The sequence below is a fragment of the Triturus cristatus genome, chromosome 8 (genome assembly GCF_964204655.1).
Source record: "Triturus cristatus chromosome 8, aTriCri1.1, whole genome shotgun sequence".
In the NCBI taxonomy this organism is placed as follows: Eukaryota; Metazoa; Chordata; class Amphibia; order Caudata; family Salamandridae; genus Triturus; species Triturus cristatus.
The window spans coordinates 319,798,449-319,825,487 of record NC_140591.1 but is presented as its reverse complement, the minus strand read 5'-3'; the positions used below and the strand labels follow the sequence as shown (position 1 = coordinate 319,825,487).

The 27,039-nt window shown below is 44.3% G+C and overlaps 1 protein-coding gene across 2 annotated transcripts in view; it reads left to right on the top strand.

The window, feature by feature from the left end:
* MTMR6 (myotubularin related protein 6) overlaps nt 1-27,039 on the top strand; it is a 592,867-nt gene that overhangs the window by 512,110 nt on the left and 53,718 nt on the right. For both annotated transcript variants that reach the window (XM_085621607.1, XM_085621606.1), the window contains 3 exons: nt 7,406-7,606; nt 20,792-20,926; nt 21,010-21,136. In XM_085621607.1, the coding sequence (XP_085477733.1) occupies nt 7,406-7,606; nt 20,792-20,926; nt 21,010-21,136 (463 nt within the window). The remainder of the gene's footprint in view (nt 1-7,405; nt 7,607-20,791; nt 20,927-21,009; nt 21,137-27,039) is intronic.

The window sequence follows — 27,039 nt, the reverse complement described above, 5'->3', positions numbered from 1 at the left end:
CGAGCCGAACCTTGGCCTCTGAGCACAACATGGGCTCGGACAAATCCAAAGAAACATTCCTCAGAGCCAAAATCTTCAGCACTGAAGGACATTAAAGAGCTTGCCCATACCACAACCGGATCCAAACATTGACGGTGTACCACCTACGTCAGATCCGAAACAGAAAAAACTCTATATTAATCCTGATACAGGGCATATCCACGCTAAATCGCCATCCAAACACAAGCTTCCTGATGATGATAGCTCTTATAAGATTCCATTGAAGAGTAAAGATGTGAATACTAGGCCTTTCCACACACTACCATCACCTCCTCCTCCATCTCCACCACAACTTGATCCTTTACGCATTACACCTCGTCAGTCTCCTCTACCTTACCCTGATGCAGGTGATACTGATGATGATGACACACAGTTACCAATAGATCCTTGGACGGCTTAAATCATTGATCCTCCACAGGATACAGACCCAGATCTTTACCCTGCCAGACCATCTCCACCTAATAACAATCTGTCATATCAGGAGCTGCACAGTACCATGGGGAGGATCTCCATAAAGAGTTTTTAGAGGAGGATTTTCTCTTTGAAACTCTAGAAACACAAGTCCAGTCCAGTCAGACACTGCCTACGCTTAAGGGTATGTTGAGGCACTCAGATGACATCTTTAAAAATCCTGTACCTGTTAGGATCCTCACTCCTAGAATAGATAAGAAACACAAACTTCCCCAGCAGACCCTATTTTCATTAAGGGTCAGTTACCACTTGACTCGGTAGTAGCATCCAATGCTCGAAAGAGAGCTAATTCTCAAGCGTCTGGGGATGCTCCTCCCCAAGATAACACAGTCAAAACTGACTGATGCTTCTGGCAAACGTGTAGCGGTGCAAGCAGCTAATCATTGGCGTATTGCTAAAACCTAAGTTCTCTAGCAAGATATGATAGAGCCCACTGGGACGAAATAGAGCAAGTACTATAGTTTCTACCAGATAAGCATAAGGCAAAAAGCTCAGGATTTAGTTCAGGAAGGCAAACTAATTTCCAACACTTCCATTAGATGTGGCCGATACTGCAGCTAAAGAGGTAAATACTAGCATCCTACTCCGGAGACATGCCTGGTTACGTATTTCAGGGTTCAAACCTGAAGTTCAGCAATACATTCTCAACATACCTTTTGACAAGAAAGCAATGTAGCAAAATCCATGGGAGTGGTTCAATCTCCCTCGAACAGAGGTTCCTTTCGGCGCTCCTTTCACAGGGAAGGGTCCAAACCCACAAGGACAGACCAAAATACTTCCTCTTACAAAACAAAAATAATTCCCAATCATCTTTTACAAGAGGATTTTTCAGAGGAGGATTTCGGAGAAGTAGTCTTTGGGGCCGAATGTAAAAACACCACACCTCGCACTTCCCTCCGACTATTACACACCTGGCAGAGGAAGGCTTCAAGACTTTGGGAATCAATAACAACCAGCAAATGGGTGATTGGAATTATCCAACATGGTTATTGCCTGGAGCTTACCAACAACCCTCCAAACATTCCAGCTCGATATCACAAATTGTCACCAGACCACCAGCACTTGCTTTAACAAGAAGTGCAATCTCTATAACTAAAGGGGTATAGAACCAGTCCCACTTCAGTACCAAGGGTCGGGGTTTATTCCCTTTACTTTCTAATTCCCAAAAAGGACGGCTCATTAAGACCTATTCTAGATCTCGGAGAGTTAAACAAATACATTCTGTCAGAGCACTTTCACATGGTGACTCTTTAACAAGTACTTCCCCTTTTACAGCAAGGTGACTTTGTCTACTCTAGATCTGAAAGATTCCTACTTTCACATTCCAATTCATCCAGCTCATCGCAAATACCTCAGGTTTGTGATAGCAGGCAAACATTACCAGTTCAAGGTACTTCCATTTGGCGTCACCACGGCCCCCAGAGTGCTCACCAAATGTCTTGCAGTAGTACCCGCTCATCTCAGGAGACAGTGTATCCATGTCTTCCCTTACCTAGACGACTGGCTTATCAAAGCGGGCCCTCACCAGAATTGTATACTACACACTCTGGCAACAGTACACCTACTTCATCAGTTGGGTTCTTACAATCAATGCACAGAAATTTCATCTGTGCCCTGCACAAGTGCAGTCTTACCTAGCAGCTTCTCTCAAAGCTCTAGCCTCTCCCAATGTTGCCTTAATTCCCAATATTCAGTCCACAATACTACAATTTCAACCCAATCAAACATTCCCAGCCAGAGTCTTTGTAACTGCCGGGAATGATGGCATCCTGCATTGCAATTGTACCTCAAGCAAGGCTTCACACGCGTCAGTGGAATCAGTCACAGGGTCAATTAACCTATCTAGTGTTGGCAGACGGCAGACCCATCGCTCTCTGCTGTGGTGGAACCCTCAAAACTTATCAAAAGGTCGGCCTTTTATAGACCCGATTCCACAGCTTGTACTGACAGCAGACGCATCTTTAAACGGTTGGGTTGCCCATCTCCAACATCACACAGTACAAGGACTGTGGTCAGACAATCACAAACTTCTCCACATCAAATACCTGGAACTTCTAGCGGTGTTCCTAGCTCTCAAAGCTTTTCACACTCACCTTCTTGGCAAACTGTCCTAGTCCGCACAGATAACATGACAGCTATGCATTATCTACAGATACAGGGAGGGACAAATTCTCCAGCTGTCTCGCCTTGCACAAAGCATTTGGAATTGGGCACGTAATCACAGAATTCATCTCCTAGCAGAACACCTTCCAGGGGTGGACAATCAGATTGCCAGCCTGCTCAGCAGACATAGGCAGCAAATTCACAAGTGGGAACTTCATCGCCAAGTTCTTCTTCCCTATATTCAACAATGGGGGTATCCACAGATAGATCTTTTTGCCACAGTACACAACGCAAAATGCCAAGACTTCGCATCCTGGTTCCCACACTGTTAGAAAACCCCCGGCAACCGGGTTAGCAGTCACCCGGTTTTTCCCAACACAAGGGGTAGCTTGGCTCGAGCGGACGGGGGTCAGGCACCGTGTTAAGCGTACGTCACACCCTCACAATAACCATGCGTTCATCCGTTCCAAAAACGACTCTACACCGTAAAAATTTATGAAAGAATCTCTTTGTGTTTATCTTAATTTTTCTCTTAGTTGCAGGGTTATGACACAAATACAATACAAAAAGATTTTCTTCAGAAATAGCAGGTCAATTAAATAATAACACTTTGCAGGTGCAATAAATAGGATTAGGTCATAAATACACAAGGAATAAATAGAGGTGCGATAAATACATAGGGCAAATAAATACTGTCAGACAATAAATACAAGGCAGGAATAAATACGGTCAGACAATAAATAAGACACCTTCAATAAATAATATAAGCATCAAACAATTGCAAATCAGATCACATTTATGAGGTAGATTGATTTTACCATGCCCAAGTACAGCTTATGGTCACTGGGGTGGCCCGGGGATGTCCCACCTAGAGTGGTCAAGGCTGGGGCCTAAGCTGAGGTAGAATGAGGCGAATCTAAGGTTCTGATTCTTCCAACTACACAGTCCCTCACACAGGTCCCTGCACCAGTCTCAGTTCACCCCCTAGCACTCTCAGGTTGGTCCTAACACCCCTCTAGCCCCAAGAATGGTCTTTTAGGGCTCCACAGGGCCTCAGATGCCCTTTCTACCACTTACTGCCCTTTTCACGAAGATCGGCTCCGCTCGGCGCCGGGTCGACGTCGCTGGGCGGCTCCGGTTCGATGTCGCGTCGATCTGTTCCACTTGACGCCGTGTCGATGCCGTCGGGCGGTTCCGATTCGATGTCGCTGGCCGGCCTCGGTTCGATGTTGCGTCGATCTGCTTTACCTGACGCCGGGTCGATGCCGTGAGGCGGCTCCGGATGGATGTCGCTGGGCGGCCTCGGCTCGATGTCGTGTTCTGGCGTCACAGGGTCACGGTTCCCCCGCTTCCGGGCGACTCCGGAGTGCGACCTCCACTCCCGACCTCCGTCGGCTCCACTTCGGGTTCCGGCGACTCCGGAGTGCGATCTCCACTCCCGACCTCCTGCGCGCTTTACTTCAGCTTCCGGCGACTCCGGAGGGCGGACTTCACTCCCCCGTCGACGCCTCACCTCGACCTCAGGTGACTTCTACTCGACCTCCGGTGTCTCTCCACGACCTCCGTCGGCGCCCTCACTCGACCTCTAGCGGCTCCGGGTACGACGTCTGCCTTCTGTCAGCGCCGCTTCTCCACCTCGGGCTCCAGGTCTCCAGGCTTCTCGACGTTGGGTCTCCAGGAGGATTCCACCAAACAGGTCAGGAACTTGCTGTTCTTCTCCTTTAAGGCCTGTTCCGGCTGTTCAGGTCCTTAAGATGATTTTCTGGTCTTTATCCCACACAGGGCTTTAGGCTGGGCTTGGTCAGTAGGGACTAGTATCAAGGGTGGGTTTCTGGACCCCACTCCAGGCACAAGTTTCCACCCCTGCTGCCTTACTCCTTCCTCCTTCTGTTTCTCTGTCCTCTCTCCTCTCCAGTCAGGTGCCAACTGCCTACTCCAACTGCCAACTCTGAGCTGGCTTCCCAACATTCTAAACCTGCCTCACACTGTCACAGGGTTCTAGAATGTTCTGGAAGGTACTAGTAGGTTCCAGCTATGTCTCAGGTGACAATGGGTGGCCACCATTTTGTGTTTCAGGCCCTCAGACAGAAGTTCCAGGGGTAGGGAAAATGGCTCCCTGACCCTGCATCAACACTAAAAAGTCTGGTGGTTCCCAAAAAGGAAAAATACTAACAGGGTTTGAGGCAAAAGTGGGACGAAATAAATAATGATGAGGAGGGACCACCCAAAGGGCTGCCAGGTCTAACACACACCATCTATCCAAAGGCAATGCTCAATGGATGAATTGGTCAGGGATGTTTGCCTACGCTTTTCTGCCTCTCCCACTTATTTCATTATTGGTTCTGAAGTTTAGACAAACATCCCCCACACTGATCTTAATAGCCCCCACTTGGGTTTGTCAACCTTGGTACACCACCCTGTTAGAACTGTCGGTGGTTCCACATCAAAAGCTACATCTCACACCTAGTCTCCTCTCTCAGAGCCATGGAGAAATCACAATCCAAAGCAATGAACCTAGCAATTTGGCTCCTGAAGTCATAGAGTTTGGTTATTTACAGCTACCACCAGACTGTATGAATATTCTCAAAGAAGCTAGAAAGCCTACTACTAGAGCATGTTATGCAGCAAAATGGAAACCGTTGGTTATCTATTGTAAACACAGCATCAATCCGCTTGATGCCTCTGTACAAAACATAATTTGATTTCTGTTGCATTTACAGATTTGGATTGGCTTACACATCCATCTGTTTACACCTAGCAGCAGTAGATGCATACTTGCAAAATAGACAACACTTATCTCTATTCAGAGTACCAGTGATCAAAGCATTCATGGAATGATTAAAAAGGGTGATACCACCAAGAGTTCCACCTGCACCAGAATGGAACTTAAATATATTTCACCACCAAACAAAGGCAATCCCATATCTCAGTCTGGTATTGCTAGATGGATTGTATAATGTATCCAAACATGTTATGCCAAAGCAAAAAGAACTTTGATAATACCCCCTAGAGCACATTCCACTCGCAAAATAATGGCTACTATGGCCTTCTTAGGGAATATTCCCCTAGCCGACATCTGTAAGGCAGAAACATGGTCTACACCGCACACATTCACCAAACACTATTGTGAAGACGTGTTAGCGAGCCAACAGGCAAATGTAGGCTAAGAAGTACTTAAAACACTGTTTCTAACAACTACTACCACTACAGGTAAACCACGGCTTTGGGAGTATACTGCTATATAGTCTATGCAAGGTATGTGATCAACAGCTCTCATGCCTCGAACGGATAATGTTACTTACCCAGTACGCATCTGTTCTTGGCATGTAGACCTGTAGATTCACATGCACCCACCCGCTTCCCCGGTCTCCTGTAGTTGTTGTAGTTCTCAATTTACATTCATATGCATGGATATCTCTATTCTTCAATCACTAACTTCATTCTCACCCTCTGCGGGAAAACAATCTACCCATGGAGTCGATGCCCATGCGTACTTTCACCGAAAGGAGGAGTCACCTTACATCGTGACTGGAAAGACTTCTTCGAAGAAAACCAACTTGCAAACATCCGGACCCAACACTAGATAGCAGGAGAATGCAAAGCATGTGAATCTACAGCTATACATGCCAAGAACAGATACTTACTGGGTAAGTAACATTATTGTTACTTGGGGAGAGAGGCTGTTCACACTCCCTCTCCTTTACAAAGACAAAGAGCCCCATGGCCAGCAGTGGCTTGTGGAGGGAGCTGAGTGACCTCCTCACCTAGAGGGGAATTGGCTGCTTGCAGGGGGTTGGATGTAAAAGGCTGCGTGCTTGGAAGGGTTGCTCGACTGCGAAGGGTTGACCGCAGGCCATGCCCTGCAAACCCCATCCCCCCTGCAGAGGAGTTGGCTTTACGTATGCTAATAAAATATTCCTTTACATTACAAAAAAACCTAGAAAGCCCCTGAAAATAGCAATGGGTAAAGTGACATTCTAGTTAAGTGTGATAAGATTAGATTTTTTTTTTGTTTAAACTTAGCAATTCACTGAAAAAAACAAAGGTTAAAAGTGACGTTATAGTTAGGCGTGATAATAAGATCTGAATTAGTTTTTTGTTGTTTTTTTTTTACTTTATATTCACTGAAAAAACGGTTGGAGTAATTTTATAGTTAGGTGAAAAGTTCAGTGCCAACATAACTTATTGAACCAAAAAAACACAAAAGTTCACCACTTAAAACATGCACTGCATATTACATCACTTGTGATATGTTCTGTGACATCATTGCTACATCATTGATGACATCACCAAGCTAGTTTTGTGCACGTTATTCTATAAATGAGTACGGCATTAGAGGTCTGCAGGTAAGTACAAAATAGCTCAGAACATTATGAAGCATCATTGATATCATCACACATACAAGTACCCTTGGTGATGCAAGCTTCTGTCGTGGGCAACATAGACCCTATACTATACACTTCATGGGTTGAGTTCACATTAACCACAGATACTTGGGTAACTCCCATTGCATACTGAGTTCAGTCCATAAACAAGTACATCATACTGTACACCACTGCACTCTACACCATTCCACTCTACTCTGCGCCACTCTACTGTATGCCACTGCACTCTGCGCCACTCTACATTACTCCAAGCCACTCTACTCTATGCCACTCTTCTCTATGCCACTGCTGTGTATTGTTCATATTTATTGTTTGTGTACTGAACATGTTTGAAGTACCACAGTTTGCTGAGAATGTCATTCAATGGTTTTGTGTGTTTGAGCCCTAAAAATAATTATTTCTTGCAGATATGGTCAGTTGGATGGTGACCCGAAGGAAATGTCACCGGTCTTCCTTCAGTTTTTGGAATGCATCTGGCATTTAATTGAACAGTTCCCTCAGGCTTTCGAGTTCAACGAATCTTTTCTTCTTCAAATCCATGAACACGTTCACTCTTGTCAGTTTGGAAACTTCTTAGGAAACTTTCAGAAAGAGCGAGAAGACCTGAAGTGAGTAGAATAATTATCTATAATTATCTGGAGAAAGGAGTGCAGCAACAGCAAAAAAAAAGCCTTTGTAAACTCGGAGAGCTTTCTCCCAACTTTTCATTATTTATTTTGTAGTTCAGGTGTTTGATTAAAAATGGGGGAGCTCCTTTATTCTAGGTCAGTGACTTAATTTTTGGAAAGTGAACCAATATTAGATTTGATTCTTATGTTCACTAGCTATATGTAGATCACCAATAGTAGCATGCTTCTTTTGAGGGCCTGGTCAAAACTATTAACCCCTTTGCTGCGGCGCGAATTCCGCCGCAGCGCTGGGGGAGTTTGGGGGGTTTGCGGCGCCGCTATGCTCATGACGCAACCACGCCGTCATGAGTCACGGGCGAGCTGTGCTCATGACGGCGTGGTTCCGTCATGACTCCACCCACTCTCGCTAATCGCCCGCACAGGCGGGGAATTAGCGCCGCGTGGGCTGAGCGGCCTCCAACGGCCGCAGCATGACGGAACCACTCCGTCATGAGCACACGGCGCCCGTGGCTCATGACGGAGTGGTTCCGTCAAGCGCATGCAAGGGGTTAAACCAAAAAACAATTGTTTTGTAAACTGATATATGGTTTATACATTTCTGCATAGCACTGCGTTGAAGAGAAAATTCTGCATATTTTATTTTCGCAGACAGGGGCCCTGTTTTCAAGGCTATTTGCTTGTATAAATCGCGTACACACAGATATTGTTACTTATGGCTTAGAACTACTTTTCCAACTAAATGTGTTGATTTACACCGAGGTTTCATGGTGAGTAAATGTACTAAAAGGTGGAAAGGGGCCAGGCAGTTAGCCTGACATACTGGGACTGACCTGCAAGATTGTCACACCAAATAATTTATGTTTGTGGAAATCGCCAAAATTCTCCTCACCCAGGTAAATGTTCACAAATGTACTTCTGGGTAAGGGTAGTAGTAAATACCTTTGCTGGATGAGGAGGAGGAAGAGACATATGCAACATCGGTGGGAGCTTTGGAGAAAGGGTTTCTCCAAGAGGAAAAATATTTTCTCTGAAGAAAAAAAAAACATGTTGCACATGTTCCATATTCCTTTATGGCTAATTTTACAATATGTACAAATATGCTTGTAGAAATGACTCTGCTTGTAAAGAAATAGCAATTCCCCTTTTTCTAGGTGTGCGTGTGCAAACCTACAGCTGTCACAGGTTTCCAAGCTTAATATGAATACCTTTCCTGAATTTAAAAAAATCTTAATCTGCATTCAAGCAAGGTTGTAAATTCATCCCTCCGTGAATACTGTGCATAGCGCCCAGAAAGAGCTTCCATTAGCAAACTCACCAGAGCTATATATTTATTTGTTAAGGCACAGTAACGTTTCAGAGGAACTGATGAAATACTTTGGTTTTACTACTGGGCATCCGATCTTCCTTGCTAATGGCCTCCAATGAATTTGAAGCTGGGACAACATTGATCCCTCTGTTATTGCTAACGAGGGCATCACATCAGCTTTGGCAGGAGCCCAGCTGTCCTTTATTTTCTAATAGTATTTAATACTCTTAGCACCATCTTGCCATGGCCAAATAGAATATATGGTATAACCCAGGATTTCTTTTTGAAAATTAGTGGCATTCTCGCCATAGGAATTGTACTTGTCTTTCAGTTAGTAGAGCTGGATAGAAGCAATAGTAATGCTCATCCTCTTCCCGCACTCTCTTCTGTGGCATTCCTCGTGGTCCCTATCTTTTTCTAACATCTCTGTTCAGCTTGAGGATGGGAAGGAACTAGTTCAAGCTTTGATTAAATTGGGGTACTGGTAGTCGAAGGCAGCAAGAATGTGATAGGTTTAAAGCACCTAGGCTTCAGGCTTGGTTGTTTTTTTTTATTCGGCTCTCTTAGCTGGATAAAATAAAAATGTAATAGAACTTGCTAAAATGTGTTAATATGGCATTGATAAACCAGGCAATTAGCCTGTCTTTAAAACGTCTTAAAAACAATCAGAAACTTTTATTGGGGGGTTCCAATGACAATTAGTGTCTTTTTGTTACACTTTCTTCAGCAAGTGTCTTTGCGAGGCATCTTCAGCTTGAGCAGTTCATTTGCAAATCTAGCGTGCTATGTCAGCAATGTCTTTAGCTGCCCATGTCCAGCTTATTTCAAGCATTAGCTTCAGACCGCTGACACGGTTTAGATAAATTAAATTGCTCTTTTACCCAATAATTGTATCATGACTGACCAGATGATTTGTCACAGTGCTACTCCTCCCATCCAGCAATTTATTGTATGGCCACCCCAGGATGAATGACAGCTGAAGTTGCCCAGTACACAGCATGGTTCAGGTCTTAGGTAAATATCAGTTTATACAGAGAACAGCATAGGGAAGTGCAATCAGAATTAGAAGATTTGCACAATGGACACGTACATAAGGTCCCTGCGAGAGGCAATACACTGGTTATGGATTAGAGAGTTAATTGACCCGGGCGCCACCAACATACTTTTTTTGTGGAATAAGAATCACAGTAATTGGGATAGGGCATTTTCTGAGAGAAAGGGGAAAACCTGACATTACTGCAGGCACTGACACTTGAATAGTTAATACACCAATTAAGGGCACTTACAGTTTGGGACTGCTTAACAGCTACATCTGTGAGGAAGAGGTAAACCAGTGTGGAGCCCGACATTGGGATGCTGAATACACTGAGGATGCTTACATGTTTGGCCCTCAAAACAGATACAGTAGTGACAAATGGGGAAAACCTTACACTAGTGCAGTGACCGCCACTGGAAGCGTGAATGCCCTGATTAAGGATGCCTACATTTAGGGACTGTGAAACAGCTACATTGAAACAGTGCAGCACAGTACATGAACACCGTGACATTGCAATAAAGTGATACCAGAATAGAGAATGGACTAACACTGACAGGTGGAAAGACATGCCAGTGCATATAGAGGAAAACACGCTAACTCTGATAGATGGACATGAACAATGGAAAGTGGAGAAACATCATCAAAAGAAGACAGAGGAACACACATACTCATCTTTAACTGAGCGATTCTTGTCGTTCAAATGGGTTAGGTGCTTTGAACCATTTTTGGATTACATTGAGATACCCTTGGATAGAGCACTTTATCTAAAGGTTAGGTTTGGGATCCTCCCGGTTAAGGATTTCACTTCGGGGTGGAATAAGCAGGATGGCCCACTGAACTCATGCCCTGGTTGCGCAGCACCCACAGAGTCCGTGGCGCACTTTTTTTTTGCCTGCCCAGCATATAGGGTAGCCAGGAGGACTTGGTTAAAGCCGCTATGTAAGGGGCTGGGCCTTAGATGTCACAAAATGGCTCTGCGGATACTCTGCACTGACACATCTTCTATTGCTATGGTCTGCGGAGTAGCCAAATTTTTGGGTAGTGCTTGGCGGTCTCGCACGAGGCGCATCAAGGCCCTCCCCCTTGTTATTTAACAGCGAAAAGACTCTGGATTGGATGTCCCTACCCTGTTTGTCACTGATCTCCTTGTTTTTCTTTTTTTTTTACTTTAATCATAACGGTGCAACAGGAGTTGTTGGATGAATTGTATGATCGATGTTTCCTTGCTTTATATTTTATTGTATCGTTTATTGTTTTCTTTTATGATGAACTTTTTATCGAATAAAGAATATATACCAGAAAACACGCTAACTCTGATAGATGGACATGAACAATGGAAAGTGGAGAAACATCATCAAAAGAAGACAGAGGAACACACATACTCATTTCTAAGACGGGGAGACAGACATAAAAGCACTGAACACTTATTCACGCAAAGGAACAGGGAGACACTGAGACTTCAGCCGGTGACTAATCACTAGTATACCTACAATCGGCATCAACACTGCTTACCGAGAATACCCTTGCGGGAAGCCACGCAAATGGTAAATTCTGCACCGTTCAAAGAACACATGCCATAACATAATATGAACATACACCCCGCGAAAAGTCATCCGTCAGTCAGTTAAACTTATAGCAGCTTTTGCGTACCAGTGTCCAGAGGTACAGTGTTCATGAAAAAATCTAAACTTGCTTGCAGAAATAACTGCCATGATGGAGGAATGCTTATATTTGCAGAACGGCGCGCAATCAAAAAACGTGGATGAAATCATTAAAGAGCGTGGCTTTATACAGCCAGCTACTTTCTGTCAACCAAGATAGAAAGTGGTGCATTTCTTACAAAATGCCAAGGTTTCAATTCTTTCTCTGTCAGGAGAATTCACTGCTCGTTGGAAAAAAGTAAATGCAAGAAGTCGCGGTATGCAAGAGACTCGATAATAGATGCTTGAGAACAAAGTGTTGAGATATAAGTAGAGGTAGGGCTCATGTTGTCCCATTTGTGTAAAAAAAATGTTTTCAAGATCATCAGCTTTAAATTATGGATTAAAAAAATCTTTGGAAACAAATGCATGTAAGGAAATAACTGGACTGTAAGCATCTGTTTTAATTTCATTTTATAGCTGCATGCAGCTTGTGTTCGGAACTGTTTGAGAAGTGAGGCGCTTCTGCTCTTGCGTCGTCATTTAATTTCATGCAATAAATCACTGGATCATTTAATCATTGTACAAATGATTGCAGGTCATGGCTCTGGTTGCCTCCAGAAGGATCCTGCTATGAACCTCTCATTAATGTCATTGTGACAGGTTGAACAGGGCTGGTTGCATTTACATCTCACAGTGAAAGTCGATGACCAGCACCGAATATGCCAACATTAATCAGGATGGGGCTTGTTGCCTGCCATCGTCTATGATGTGCTATGATATTCCTGCAGCAAGGTTAAGATGATTGCATCCAGGGAAGGTAATTTCGGCCGCTTGGGGGCACTTCCAACTTCAAAGATCAGAAAGCAGTAACAGCATGCTGCAATCTGACCAGGAGAGATATTTATGCAAGTCCATGTGTAGCCTAAGGTTGTCTTTTGTAATTGTAGTTACGAATGTGTACAGTAGTCTTGATTTTATTGCTCTAAGCAGAGAGCACCTACGTTGTATCTTTCTAGAATCACTACTGAATGTAAACAAGTTATCAATCACAAGCTATTTTTTTTTTTTAAGTAGATAAATTCATCAACAGCTGAATATCCGATCAGGTAATTTTAATGATGTAACGCAGCCTACTTTTTATAGACTCGCAGGGTGGTACAGAAAGCCCCTAGGAGTCCCACTTGACTCGTCTGCTTTGACAAGACCATAGGATAACAATGGTGCCTTGGAGGCAAGTACACCCAGGTGAAAAGGCCTACTTCTTTCATTTAGTTTTCAATCACCATCTCACTCACAATTACCGGACATAAACTGCCTGCATTAACTAACACCATAACATGAATACAATTTAAGCAAATATATGCAGCCCTTGCTTTAGCATCCTCTACCTCTCCAAATTGAATTAATATAGCCGAGAACTTTGTATGATGCACCAATTTGTCCCTAAAAAGAATTTCATCAGAGATGGCACAATAGGCAGTTAGCTTCAGTCAAACAACAAATATTGGCAAAGCAAGTAGGCCCAGCCTTGGCTAGCTGATGCGCTGGTCAAAGTTTACACATTGTTTTGCAAGTATATGCTCCGAAAAGAAGAAAAAAACATGTTGCTACCTATAGGCAGTAGCCATATAGTTGCAGTTATTGACAAAAAAAAATGTGTACGATTAGCTTTGATTTACTGTAACCTCAAGGCATAGTTTAAACACACAAAGATGGAAAAAAGAATAAAAAGGGTGAAGAATGGAATGAAAAAAGGATTGTCAGCGTAAAGTATGGACCCACCATCCCTGGTACTGCAATGTACTTCATTTTGACTGCTGCGCACACGAGATCAGGTAAAATGTTGCTATCTACTGTAGGAGAACCAGTGTCTGAATTGAGCTGACCCACTGCCCCATGCTGCCGGTAGTGATGAGCCTATGCAAAATATGAATGGCTGTTGAACAGGCCAGTGAATGAAGAGGGTTGACCCAGAGTCCCTCTATGTATATTATTTTATTTATGTGTTTGTTTGATTATTTGAGACTGGCGAATCTCATAATAGAGACCATAAGGGTGCAAATGGTTCAATTCATTAGACTCCATTAATTCCGGGAATAACCTAGCTATTACAATCATGAAATCCACAAACAATGGCTAAATAATATTGTTTGCAAATTTCCCCGGCCACTAGTTCTTCCAGCAAATTGTTACAAATATATAAAGAGTGCATGCTACTCAGTAGCGAGTACGATGAAGGAGTAGTTCATTCCCAGGCCTTTAGACTGGCAGATTTCTATTTACAATAAAGGACATTTAAACCCACGTAGAAAGGATACCAATATCAATCAATCAATCAATCAACAAAGCTTTATTTCGACACGTAATGTCATAAAAGCACAAAGCACATAAAACAATTACAAATTCATTATTTTTAAAACATGTCGTTAAAAAAACAGTTTGGAATAAATATCTAAAAATGTATTAAATTTTTGCAGCTTTGAAAATTAAAAACAATATTGTAAAAAAGTTTTAATTGGACCTGCTAGATTTTTGCCTGATTAGCCATGCCCATCCTAGGAATTTCGCCACTCCACAGACTAAGGTGGTATTAGTGGTGGTTTTAAGGATTCGCATAGCAACAATGTGATCCCTTGTTCCTAACAGTAGACATGCAGGTTTAAGCCATTTCGTCCTAGGTGATAGGTAGGCTGGGCATGCAAAGAAAAGATGGAAGACGCATTCGGTAACACCAGGACAGAAAGGGCAGTCGGGGGGGTCCTGTGGGGGGGTTTCCACTTACTAGTATAGTTGCGAACTGGAAGCGTCCCAAACCTGAACTGGATAAAAAGTGACCTGTCCCTGGGCTTGGTAATAAAGTCAAGGTATGGTTCTAGAAGAATAGTTGACTTATGTTGATAAAAAGCCTCTGTCAACCTTCCAATGTTGGGGTCTCTTTGTTCCGTGGCATCCACCCAAGCCCAATAGGCTCGCTTAACTTCAATCTTTGATAGAGGTTCCCCCGCTGGCCAGTCAGTTATAAGGCCGGTTGCAATCAGGAGTTTTTTTGTATTTACAAGCCACTCAATTTTATGGGCACCTTGTAGGTTCATAACCTCCCTGAGCCCTTCAGCATAATTAGAGAGCTCAGGGGTTCGCCACAGCCGCGCCCAGTATAACAGAGGGCGGAGGGTGGCTAAATCCCTAATTGAACGCCTGCCAAAATCACTAAAGAGTGGTTTAGTCGGGGTACCCCTGGGAAGTGATACAAGTTCCCTGAAGAACTTGTTTTCATTGGTAGTCAGTGAATCAACACAACTGTAGCCCCATAATTCGGCGCCATAAAGTGCACTACCCACAGCCTTTGCTGCATAGATGTTTAGCACTGGGGTAATAGGTTTGGAAGTGGAGGTCCGAAATTCCTTGCCCAAAGCACCAGTTACTCTTTTCAGATTAAGTGCCATTTTATCTATATGAGGCTGCCATCTGAGCCTGTCAGAGATTCTGATTCCCAGATAGTCAAACTCTCTGACACGCTCCAATGGTTTCCCCTCTAGGGTCAGAGTGGAACCAGAGTATTTTGAGGGATTAAAATAAAGGAGTTTAGTCTTGGTGGTGTTGATGACGAGGCCTCTGCGCTCACAAAACAAAGAGAAGCGCTGTAGCAACTTCTGTAAGCCAGACGGAGTTTTTGATATTAACAGGGTGTCGTCTGCGAAAAGAAGTGCTGGAACTTTATCGCCCGCCAAAGCGGGAACATCCGCTTCAACTTCAAGCAAAAAAGAGACCACGCCATTGACAAATAGCGTAAAAAGTGTTGGCGCCATGACACACCCTTGCCGAACCCCTCTATTCACTGGGATTTTATTTGTTTTCTGGCCCTGTGATCCCCATCTGATGCAGGCATAGTTCTCTTCGTGCATTCGGATGAGGAGTTTCAAAATGTAGGAAGGGATGCCCAGCTCCTCCAAGATTGACCACAAACGGTCGCGGGGGACCAGGTCAAAGGCGGTTTTAAGGTCAATGAACGCAAGGTATAAAGCACCCTTGCCGATAGAAACCGTCTTCCAATGAAGAAGCATTAACCTGAAAGCTTGGTCAATGGTGCTGGTGCATGCCCTGAAACCCGCCTGGAACTTGGTTAAAATCCCTTCCTCATCCACCCAGGAATGTATCCTCTCCAAAAGAACCCTGCCAACCAGCTTCTGACCCGAGTCGATTAAGCTGATAGGGCGATAATTCGCCGGGTCACCCCTTAGGCCCTTCTTGAAAATGGGGATTACTTCTGCACCCTTCCATGACTCCGGCACCGGGGATCCACTCAATAGGCTGTTAATATAAATGGTAAAGAACGCAGCCCAGCCTGTTGGATTTGCTTTAAAAAGGTCTCCCGGAATGCCATCAGGACCTGATGCCTTGGCAGATACAATCTTATCTATAGCGGTTTGGACCTCTTTCTCCTTAATGCTGGGGAACAGGACATGGTCATGCGATCTTTCTGTAATCCCAGGGGTGGAGAGCTGGTCTACCACAACCTCAGGATCTGCGTACAAGTTCCTGAAGTGGTTGAACCATTCCCCATCCGTGATGTGATTAGGGATTTGCGCCTGGGCACCGCTGGATGATCTCCTCATAATAGACCAAAAAAAATATCTGGCTGGGACCCAATTAAAAAGTCTATCTCAGTTCACTAACAAAAGTTAAGGCATATGAAATTGTCTTTTTTCGTGATGTAGTCAATCATGTTCTGTAAATGAAGCCAGATAGGTCAAGGAGTGTGTTGAAGCTCTGGTTGAAGATATACCTTACATAATCAATGCACCCCCCCCCTTCCCCCCAAGTGGAGTCTTCTTAAAGATCCAAAATGGCTGTAGTATTATCGCTATTAACAAAACTAAATTTGGATCAATTAACGCACCACCGTTTCTTCTAAAACAAAGTAATTGAAGCTTTTGGTCATTGACAAATACAAGACTTTAGGAAACTGGGCTTTTGTTGCAGGGTCCCCCCACTTTGTCCCCCTTTTTAGCTACTAGCATTTGATTTTCGACTTTGACAGTGCACTGAGGCCTGCTAACCAGACCGCAGTGCCAGTTCTAATTAAACCAACTTGTTCCCGTTTTGCCAAATGCCTCTTGTCTTTTCATTTATTTAAGGTGAAATCATATCCGAGCAACACCAGTCTGTGGCAATCATATTGTTAGTCCTGCTGGTGGTCTTCAATATCTTGGACCATAGGATTCTTCTTGCAAAAGTGGTTCAGTATTTCTGGCACAGCTTAAACATGGCTAAAATCAACATTGAAACCATACACAAGATGTGAAACTTGAAAACTACTGCTCAGAATCCTCATCATTAGAATTTTGTATACCTCAGGTTTTTCATACAGGCCCTTCATTGTTACATGCATACATTAGCACAGCTTATTAAATAGAGAGGGATTGTGTAACATCTGTATTCATATGACATAACTGGTGTATCTTAACATTAAGGCTGGTAACCCTGATAAGCTAACTAATTTCCTTAAAACTTTAAAATTCTAGCTTCACACAAACTGGCTCTTCCTTAATTGTGGCAAGATAGAAGTATTACTACTTAGTAACAACTTGAAAACTTTTGCTGAGTTGAGGGACATGGCGGGGGTGGCCAACAAGGCGGACGTGTGAGTGGAGTGCTCCATACTCTCAATTCGCCCCATATATCATGCAACAGGCAACCCTCACCTTTGCAAATTGAGGGAGAGAGCTACAGGATCCCTGTGAGCCACCCTCAGAGGATGTACTGTGGCGGTGAGTCCCCCTCCACAGGGAGAGAATCTTCCACAGTCCGGCAGGACCGGGGCCACGAGGCCTACCAACTGTGGGGTCCTCGACTGGGCATCGGATGCACCAGACTCTCAGAGGTAGGAGCACAGACCCGGTGGTAAGTGGGGGGCAGTGAGGTGCCCGGGTGACTATGCCGGGAGTCTGGCTGCGGGAACATGGGTGCGGGACTCTGCAACACTGTGATTAGGGCAGAACTTCCCCAGATACCGTGTTTTGGCCTTCTCCTGCACCAGCCCAGGGAACGGGGGTCCAGACTGCTCCCTTGCCTCCTGGAGCTCACTGAAACTCTCTAGCTGCTATTTTGGTGACTATGCCCAGGGTCCCCTGCCCTCTTTGGCTAGCCCTATTTCCCTTGAAACTCGGACCACCCTGGACCCCATCAATAGATATATGTGTCCCCACACAGTGCTCCACTGCAGCCTACAACAGAGGCGAACAGCGACTTACGCCCTCCCAACCCCAGCCTACCTGGGGACAACAGAAACCAGGCATGGATGTCTGCTTGTGCTACCCCACCCAGCAGATCAGCACCAGTGGTGGGGAAGCTGGCCCCATCTTTAATGCACAACCTTCCTCCCTGGATTTAACTGGGCCTAGCTGGCCTAAGGCCTGTTGTTCCTGGAGCACCACTGCTTGGCCTGCTGGGCCCCACATGGCAACAAACATGACACAGTGTCTTGAGTACCCCCCTGTCCACTTAAGGGGCGTTTGTAGACCAGGTGTGACCGGGCTGCTTATGCTGCCCAACCCAGTTGGACAGTATTGGTGGCGGTGCAAGTGGGCCCTCCCTCCACCTGAGGCTCCCCTGTGCCCGATCGTAACCAATCGTCTGCATTTCAAAGACTGAGACACAATCCTCAGGATGGTTCGACAGACAAACCTAACACTTCACGACAACCACTCCATCCTCAAATTTCAGGACTACACATTGATGGTCCAACATCACAGAGCATTTTTTTCTGGGGGTCCAAGCGCAAATTCCGTGTACTGGGGCTCAAATATGCTCTGCTGTTCGCCTTCAAATTCATCCTGAACAACAATACATACTTCTCTTCAGAACCATCCGAGGCCCGGGACTGGGTGGAGAACACAGATCCCCCAAGCACGAGACAACTGACTTGTAAACACCCATCCTACATCAGGGCAGTTGCTTTCTGCGATCTTGAGGACAATGGGCCAGTTCCCTGGGATAGCCACCAGTCCGCATTAGACGCTGCAGCGACCTATCACGATCCTGCGGGGGACCATCCGTATTCTCCCTCAGATACATCTGAGGATGGACAGTCGCCTTCCTCCTCTCATTTGGATTCTGTTTCACCACCACAGGTGGTTCGACCTCTCCACCCCCATCCATCACCTCCTCCCTGGCAGCCGATGGCCTCATATAATGCCTGACCTCGCCGTCCGCCTAGACTCCACCGGGAATCAAACCTCACAAATTTACTTTTCTGCCCCCTGGGCTTGGGCAGTCTCTTAACCGCACCCTTCAGGGACTTGCCATACACATGCTGAGTCTTCGCCCATGTAACCCAGGAACACGGCTTGTGCCCACCTTGGGCTATGCCCCTAGGGGAATTGCCACTGTCATTACTCCTACTCACCCACGTTCATCGTCAAGGGGGACGTCAGAGTACTCATCCTCTACCATGCAGGGTTCGCTGCTTTCAACAACTTTTCATCTCAAGAGCCCAGTCTCATGACTTGCTGCAACATCTCTCTCCCCCTGGCCCCCATTAGATGAATATGTTAATCAGTTTGGACAGTTGGCCGCTGGCCTTATGTATGTCCGGAGTATTATCTTTGTTTGTTGTTTACTGTTCTTATTTTCTCATCTCAGTTATATCAATCCAGTGTGCTGGTTCCCCGCCCCTTTCCCTGCCAGGTCCTAGTAAATACTCCCCTGCACATCTGGGTCCCAGACATGCTTTCCTCTCTATGATAATCATGGAGAGGGGATACCTGCTTGAGCCAATGACCCCCCCGGATATATTTCATAACATCCTGGAATATTTGCAGCATGGAGGCCACTGTCAACTGCTATTGCATACATGCATATCTTCAGCTGAAAGGGGTACTCCTTGCACTGCTCCAGTAATCTCACATCACACATGTCGAAGGGATCATGCCCCAAAAGCGGTGGAGGGGCTAGATCTATTCCACCGAATTACTTGGAAGTGTTTTCCTGCTCCGATATGTAAGCATAATGTTGCATCAGTAAAAGTGCTGCAACCTCTCATTGATCCTAAGTGTGATCTTAAAGTTAGTTCTTGGAAAGTTGCTTTTCTGTTTACTAGTATATTGGTTTTCTCAAAATTATAAGAGATTTCCATTGGAGAGCTGTTGATATTTACTTACATAGATAAATGTCTGTAGGCCTGTGTACGTTATATGCTCAGTGTGATTATCGAGTTCCACCTTGTTTACCAGATTTTTCCACTCATATCCCTCAGAGAGTGGAGGGCATTTTACCTAGTGCCAGTCCTAGAACCACCCTTTGCAACTACAGTACTGAGATTTTTGAGGTGTTTAGTTCTTCTGGCTGAGAAAATGCTGTCTGTGAATTCGGCAAATCCAAGTCACTTGTGTGTTACATTAAATTCTGTTAGGAACTGGTAAAATGGTACTTCAGTTTAATCCCAGAATGTATGAGTCAAATGCAAGTCAGTAGCAGGCTGTTTTGTTCTCTCTTGTGCCATTCATTCCTGTCTGGATTTGTAAGTCTTGGATGAAGACCCAGCAAGGTCAGACTATCTTAAATACCTTTTGATGGAACCTGTACCTATGCAAGCCTCTTCTACTTCACACAGTTCTGCCATTTTGTGCAATCATGTGAACCTGGAGAACACTCCATTGTGGCAAAGGAAAGCTTTTTACCTAGACCACTAGTTCTCTTGTGCAGGTATACTAGTAATAATAATATTATTATCTGTGGAATACATACAACAAACATAGCTGTTTCTGCGTGTTTAAACCCAACTCAATCACTCCCATTTTGTTGATGTTGGGGGGATAAAAAGGGCTCCAGATTTAATTTCACCCCACATCTCCACCCACTGATATCAAAAGGGACAAAGTTGTTATTGGTGCATGTTGGTTAAGCTTTAGAATAGGGGTGATGTTGAGGCAATCAACACTAAGGGAATCCCATTGCCATCATTATGTCCTTTTTTATGTACATTGGTTTATTTTATGTAATTCGTCCTGTGAAACTCTTGTGAGTCTTAGCTTGATCTATATATCTCTTGTTACATTAGCATGTTTAATTTTTATTGATGCACTAACAAGTTGGTTTCTTGGTTGACTAAACTGTTATCAGTTGCGTTGAAATGCCTAACTTGTAGTGTTGTGTTTTTCCATCTTTCTGTCTTTTCTCAGGTTAAAGGAGAAGACCTGTTCCTTGTGGCCATTTCTTTTAAGCAACCAGGAAAAGTATTTGAATCCTCTTTACAACTCCAATTATTCTCAAAGTCTTACAGTTTTGGAGCCCATCACAGTACCATTTAACTTTAAGTAAGTTGTTTCTCATATATTCTAACTGCTTGCTCTTTAAAATGTTGTGAATAAAGCAGTAAACATGCTTCTCTTTGCTACAGGTTTTGGAGAAATATGTTCCATCAGTTTGACAGTTCCATGCACCCAAGGCAGTCTATTTCAGACCGTGTTCTCAAACTAAGTGAAGAAAACAAAAAAATGGAACAAAATATTGGTGCATTGAAAGCAGTAAGTTGCATGTATATACAATATTGCATGATCTGTGTTCATGAGAGAAGTATGCATCGACCAGCTACCACATGGACCACCGTGAGGTGGTTAAAGCAATGATGTCGGTCACCAGGACTGTTGATAGTTTCACAGTCCATCACACCCTTGGGCTATTCTAGCTCTCCTCAAGCAGTGTCCTTTGATCTATGGGCTGTTAAACACATTAGTTGGCAGGTGCAGTACTTGGGTCAAAGGATCGCCCATTAGTCCTAACAAATTGTGCTTGAGATAAAATCTCTCTTCCTTTCAATCATCAGACCCTCAAGGATAGATGATGAAGTCATGAAGCCATGATCTAAAATGGGGTGGGCACATGTTTGGTAAGATATAATTGAACCCCCTTAATAAATGGTTATTATCTTATATCTATCCCACTACATTGGGTGAACCTATGTATGGTTACCATTATCTTTATTGTCTTTCCCCAGGAAGCAGAAACATGTGTAATAGCCTTTAATGCCATTTGATTTGAGTTGTTTCTTGAAACGTCTAATTTGGCGTGTTGAAAATATAAGTGCTCTTCCAAGTGTATAACTGGTGATGAAAACTTGCAGGACCATAGTGTTGGAAACCGGGCAACCAGGTTAGCAGTCACCAGGTTCCCAGCACAGTGGTAGCTTGGCTCGAGCGGTTGGGGGTCAGGCACCGTGTTAAGCGTACGTCACACCCTCACAATAACCATGCGTTCATCCGTTCCAAAGACGACACTACACCGTAAAAATTATGCAAGTCAAGTTGAAAATATATATGTCTTTATCTTATTTTCTCTTAGTTGCAGGTTTCATAACACAAATACAATACAATAGGATTTCCCTTTAAAAGAGCAGGTCAAATAAACAATGCTACTTTGGAATTTCAATAAATAGGTTCAGATCCTCATTAAGCAAAGAATAAATAGTTGTGCAATAAATACAGACGGCAAATAAATACAGTCAGACAATAAATACAATGCAGGAATAAACTAGTGGAAGACAATAAATAAAGCACCTTCAATAAATAAGGAAAAGCAATCAATGACAGTATAGATCAGATCACTTTCATGAGGTAACTTGGACTTACTTTGCCCATACACAGCTTGTGGTCATTTGGATGGCATGGGGGTGTCCCACCTAGATTGGTCAAGGCTGGGGCCTAAGCTGAGGCAGAACCAGGGTAACCTAAAGATCTGGCCCTCCAAACTACACAGCCCCTCACAGATGTCACTGCACCAGTCTTAGTTCACCCCTGGCACTCCCAGGCTGGTTCTAACACCCCTCTAGCCCCTAGAATGGTCTTTTAGGGCTCCACGGGGCCTCAGACGCCCCCACTAACTGCCCTTTTCACGATGATCGGCTCCGCTCGGTGCCGTGTCGATGTCGTGAGGCGGCTCCGGCTCGATGTCGCTGGGCGGCCTCATCTCGATGTCGCTGGGCGGTCTCGACTCGATGTCGCTGGGCGATCTCGACTCGATGTCGCTGGGCGGTCTCGACTCGATGTCGCTGGGCGGTCTCGACTCGATGTCGCTGGGCGGTATCGACTCGATGTCGCCTTCCGGCGTCGCAGGGACACGGCCTCCCCGCTTCCGGGTGTCTCTGGAGTGCGATCTCCACTCCCGACCTCCGGCGCGCTTCACGACCTCCGTCGGCGCCCTCACCTCGACCTCGGGTGAATCTCCATTCGACCTCCGGCGCCTCTCCACGACCTCGTCGGCGCCCTCACTCGACCTCTGGCGGCTCCGGGTACGACGTCTGCTTTCTGTCAGCGCCGCTTCTCTACCTCAGGCCCCAGGTCTCCAGGCTTCTCGACGTCAGGACTCCAGGAGGAAACCACTGAACAGGTCAGGAACTTGCTGTTCTTCCTTTTTAAGGCCTGTTTCAAATGTTCAGCTCCTTAAGATGGTTCTTCTGGTCTTGGTCCCACACAGGGCTTTAGGCTGGGCTTGGTCAGTAGGGACTAGCATCAAGGGTGGGTTTCTGGACCCCACTCCAAGCACTGGTTTCCACCCCTGCTGCCTTACTCCGACCTCCTTCTATATCTGTCCCCTCTCTTCTCCAGTCAGTTGCCAACTGCCACCCTGAGATGGCCTCCCAACATTCTAAACTGCCTCCCACTGTCACAGGGTTCTAGAATGTTACAGAAGGTTCTAGAAACCTCCAGTGGGTTCTGGTGATGTCACAGGTGACAATGGGTGGCCACCATTTTGTGTCTCAGGCCCTCAGACAGAAGTTCCAGGGGTAGGGAAAATGGCTCCCTGACCCTGCATCAACACTAAAAAGTCTGGTGGTTCCCAAAAAGGAAAAATTATAACAGGGTTTGAGGCAAAAGTGGGACAAAATAAATAATGATGAGGAGGGACCACCCAAAGGGCTGACAGGTCTAACACATAGTAATTATCGTCTAAAGAAAACAGCTTGGATCACAATTTCCTTAAGCAATATTTGACAGTAGTACTTTTTCTAATCTGTTATGGATTTAATTTTTGGGAGGTTTGACAGTCATTTGTTTGTAAGCAAACTTGTGGTAGAAAAGGTTTTTTCAGACACCATCCTTCAGCACAATAAGAGTATCAGAAATGTGTGTAAGAAATACATGGTGTTGTTTGGTTGCCTTACATAAGAGATTACAGGCATGTTACTTGACTCCTACTACAGTGCCACTAGGGCAGAACACACCATATCCTGTCCTGCAAACGTGCAGCCACACTCTTAGCCAACATCATATGCGGTTATTTGGAGTTTGGCTGATGCAAGACACCTGCCAAGAACTGGTGGATGTCCTGTTTGCTGTATTTAGAGTGTATACATGGCTATTCATTTTAGGGCATTCAGGACACCCACCAAACTCTAACTACCCACCCCATTGTCTTCCTCCGCTGCCTGTTATGGGGGATTCAGAGTGGCCGAAGACTTCATCTTAGTTAGGGAAGGATTCCCGATCATCCTCCCTGCTACTTTTTACAACTATGGCGACAGCATAGTTGAAACCAATGCAACACATTCTTTTTTGTTAAATCCCAGATTATGTAGCTTCAAGACACTGTGCTTTGAGGTCCCCAACCCACTATACCACCCTGCAACTCCCATAACCAGAATCTTTGTAGGCCTTTCTCCCACTAATCAATCTCAGTTTCTTCTCTGTGCTCCTTGATTCCACAATGATCCCCTAAAGGCAAAAGCCCATCCAGAAAAGCTGATTCAAGGTCTCTTAAAGGACCCTATCTGCCACTTTCATTTGATGCACAATGAATTGGATTCTTGCAGCATGCCGGTTTCAGCCACATGCCATTTTAGTGCCCAACTGCTTCCCCCTTCTTGTCCCTGGAACCAGCCACCTTCAGAAGCACCCTTCTAAATGATGGTTATGCAATCGGAAATGCTGTTAGGATGAGAATTGCCTTTGAAAACCTTGTTCCTCATCTACTGGCCTTTGCTGAAATATGATTCAAGGACTTATGATTGCTACCAATTAGCAACATACAGCATTCTGATAGCATGTTCCTCCTGAAAATCCTGCATGGGCCATGGTAATGAGATTGGTGAAATTTACCAGACTTTTGTGAAGAAATTCAACAGCCACAATTACAAGTCCTTTGAGCACATACATTTGCCTCTTAGTCTGCCTCATTGTTCACATGCCTTTAAATAACACCTTGATTCTTTCCCTTATAGTGTTTGAAAACATTCTCCACTACTCTTGTTTTTGGAATGGTTGTCATTCAGTAAGGGTTCAGATCTTGACAATATGATCCTCTTACACACAGATGTAGGGGGAATTAACCTTGGTTTCACTTAACTGACGGGATTCCACCAACACTTCTCTCCAGCTTTTCTCCCAGATACAGAATATTTGCATATCTTGATTTCAGTCCCATTCTTAAATATTGGTACTTCTTGATTTCAGTCCCATTCTTTCTCTCATCTTACCCTAGTTGTGCTTCAGACTATAAAATTAGTATAACCTGAGCATCACCTTTACATCTAAGGAAATCAGAGTGGCCTAGTCTACGAAAATCGGAACACTCCAGGCAGTACCAGTTCTGTATCCTGCTTCCCACAGTTCAACTTGAATCCATCTTTTCTCAGTGATGAAAACCTATCCTCTTGACAATTTGACTTTGTCCCCTCAACAAAAGTTAAAATGTTCGATTGTTCAACAAATACTTTTATGTTGGTCTCTGGATTCCTAAATACAAAGACATGACCTGGAAGTGCTGTGGAAAAGCCATGCATCGAAGAGACTAGACTAGCATGCATTTCCAATATCACAAGTACAAATAAGTTTTCCTTCAAGCAAAAAAATATATTTCTAGTCCTGAATTGTTGTTTTAGCTAAATTGTCGATCGAACTACTAAGAAATTACCTTGAATTGATGGTGGCTCGTTTGACCACCCAGATCCCCTTTTTGCTGCACCATCATTTCAGCTGCTCTGCAACAGAATAAACATGCTTTAAGGTAGCATTATCACTGTTGATCCTCTTCCCTCCTATCTCCAGCTGTCTCAGAGGGCTACATCAATAAGGCAGGCAGCTAAAACCATCTGCTGCATTTTCTGATGTTTGTAACATGCACCATTAAACATAGTTTTCCTGCTTTATACAGCCACTACAAAGCGTGCAAGTTCCTCACACCTGTCTGCTAATGTTCTCGCTAATATCAGTCAAAAAAATCTAATGATGTCCCAGAGATTTTGTCTCTCAACCTTTCTCTGGATTCTAATCTGATTCAAGTCCTTGACATTATCATGCCAATTGAACTTCTAACACATTTGTAAACACCATATTTAGTGACTCCCTGTCTAGCTTTCTCCCACTTTGAGAGGCTAAAAACTGTCATTATTACCATCAGAAAATAACTTCTTAATTCTTAACCAATATCTCTATAGCATTCAGTACAAAGGACCGGTGAAGCCCTCATTGTTTGCCATTAATAACTTTGTTCTAGAGGTGTGACAGCCCTCTCATGATCCAAATCCTTTCTTTACCATCAAACCAGTTGGTTCAGAGTAGGCTCCTGTCAAAAGCACCAATGATCAGCCTTGTGCCCTTTACTATTCAGTGCTTTCTACACATCTTGGACAGGACCCACATTAGTTAGTTTATGCATACTGATGACACACTTCTAAATATTGCAATCTGCCTCCCCAACAATAGATGTGGTGTAACTTGCAACATCTCAGTGTTTCTAAATTGTTTAGAGTGGTGATTCTGGGAGTTGGCATACACAACCTGCTGCTGCTCAATAAGAGCTGCACAGTGACCATTTTCCTCAACCCACTCCCCCATTCTCTTCTGCCCACTCCTTTTTGAATGCTATGTAATCTGGTAATCTCCTTTTGACGATCTCACCATTAACAACATAGCCAAATCTGAATTGTTTCATTTTTTCATGGAAATTTGCTTTTACATCAGGGATGGAGTGGTCTAGCTCTTGCAGTCGCTGTCTGCCTCACTAATGTTTGTAAAATCCCTTTATTAAAGGTATTTTCCTGTTCAAACCCTTTGCTGCTAGAACCCCCCTCCCACCTGTGCTAAGCCTTTTTGGGCTATTTGGGGTAGTTTGCGCTTAGGCCCTTGGAACATTTTCACCACATAAGGTATCCACGCCAAATTTGCGTCCTTTTTTTTCCAACATCATGAGGATTCTAAAGGGTTTGTGAATTCCCCTGGAGGGGACCCAGAAATTAGCCAAAATACAGCTAAATATTTTTTGGGGGGTGGGGAGGAATGGGAAAAAAGTACTGCAAATTAAAGCGTCTGTTTTTTCCCCCTGCAAATGGTATCAACAAAGGGGTTGTGGGGCTGAAATTACCATTTCCCAGGTTTCAGGGTCTGACAGACTTTTGTCAGAAAACCAACATTTTTTACACAGTTTTGGCATTTTA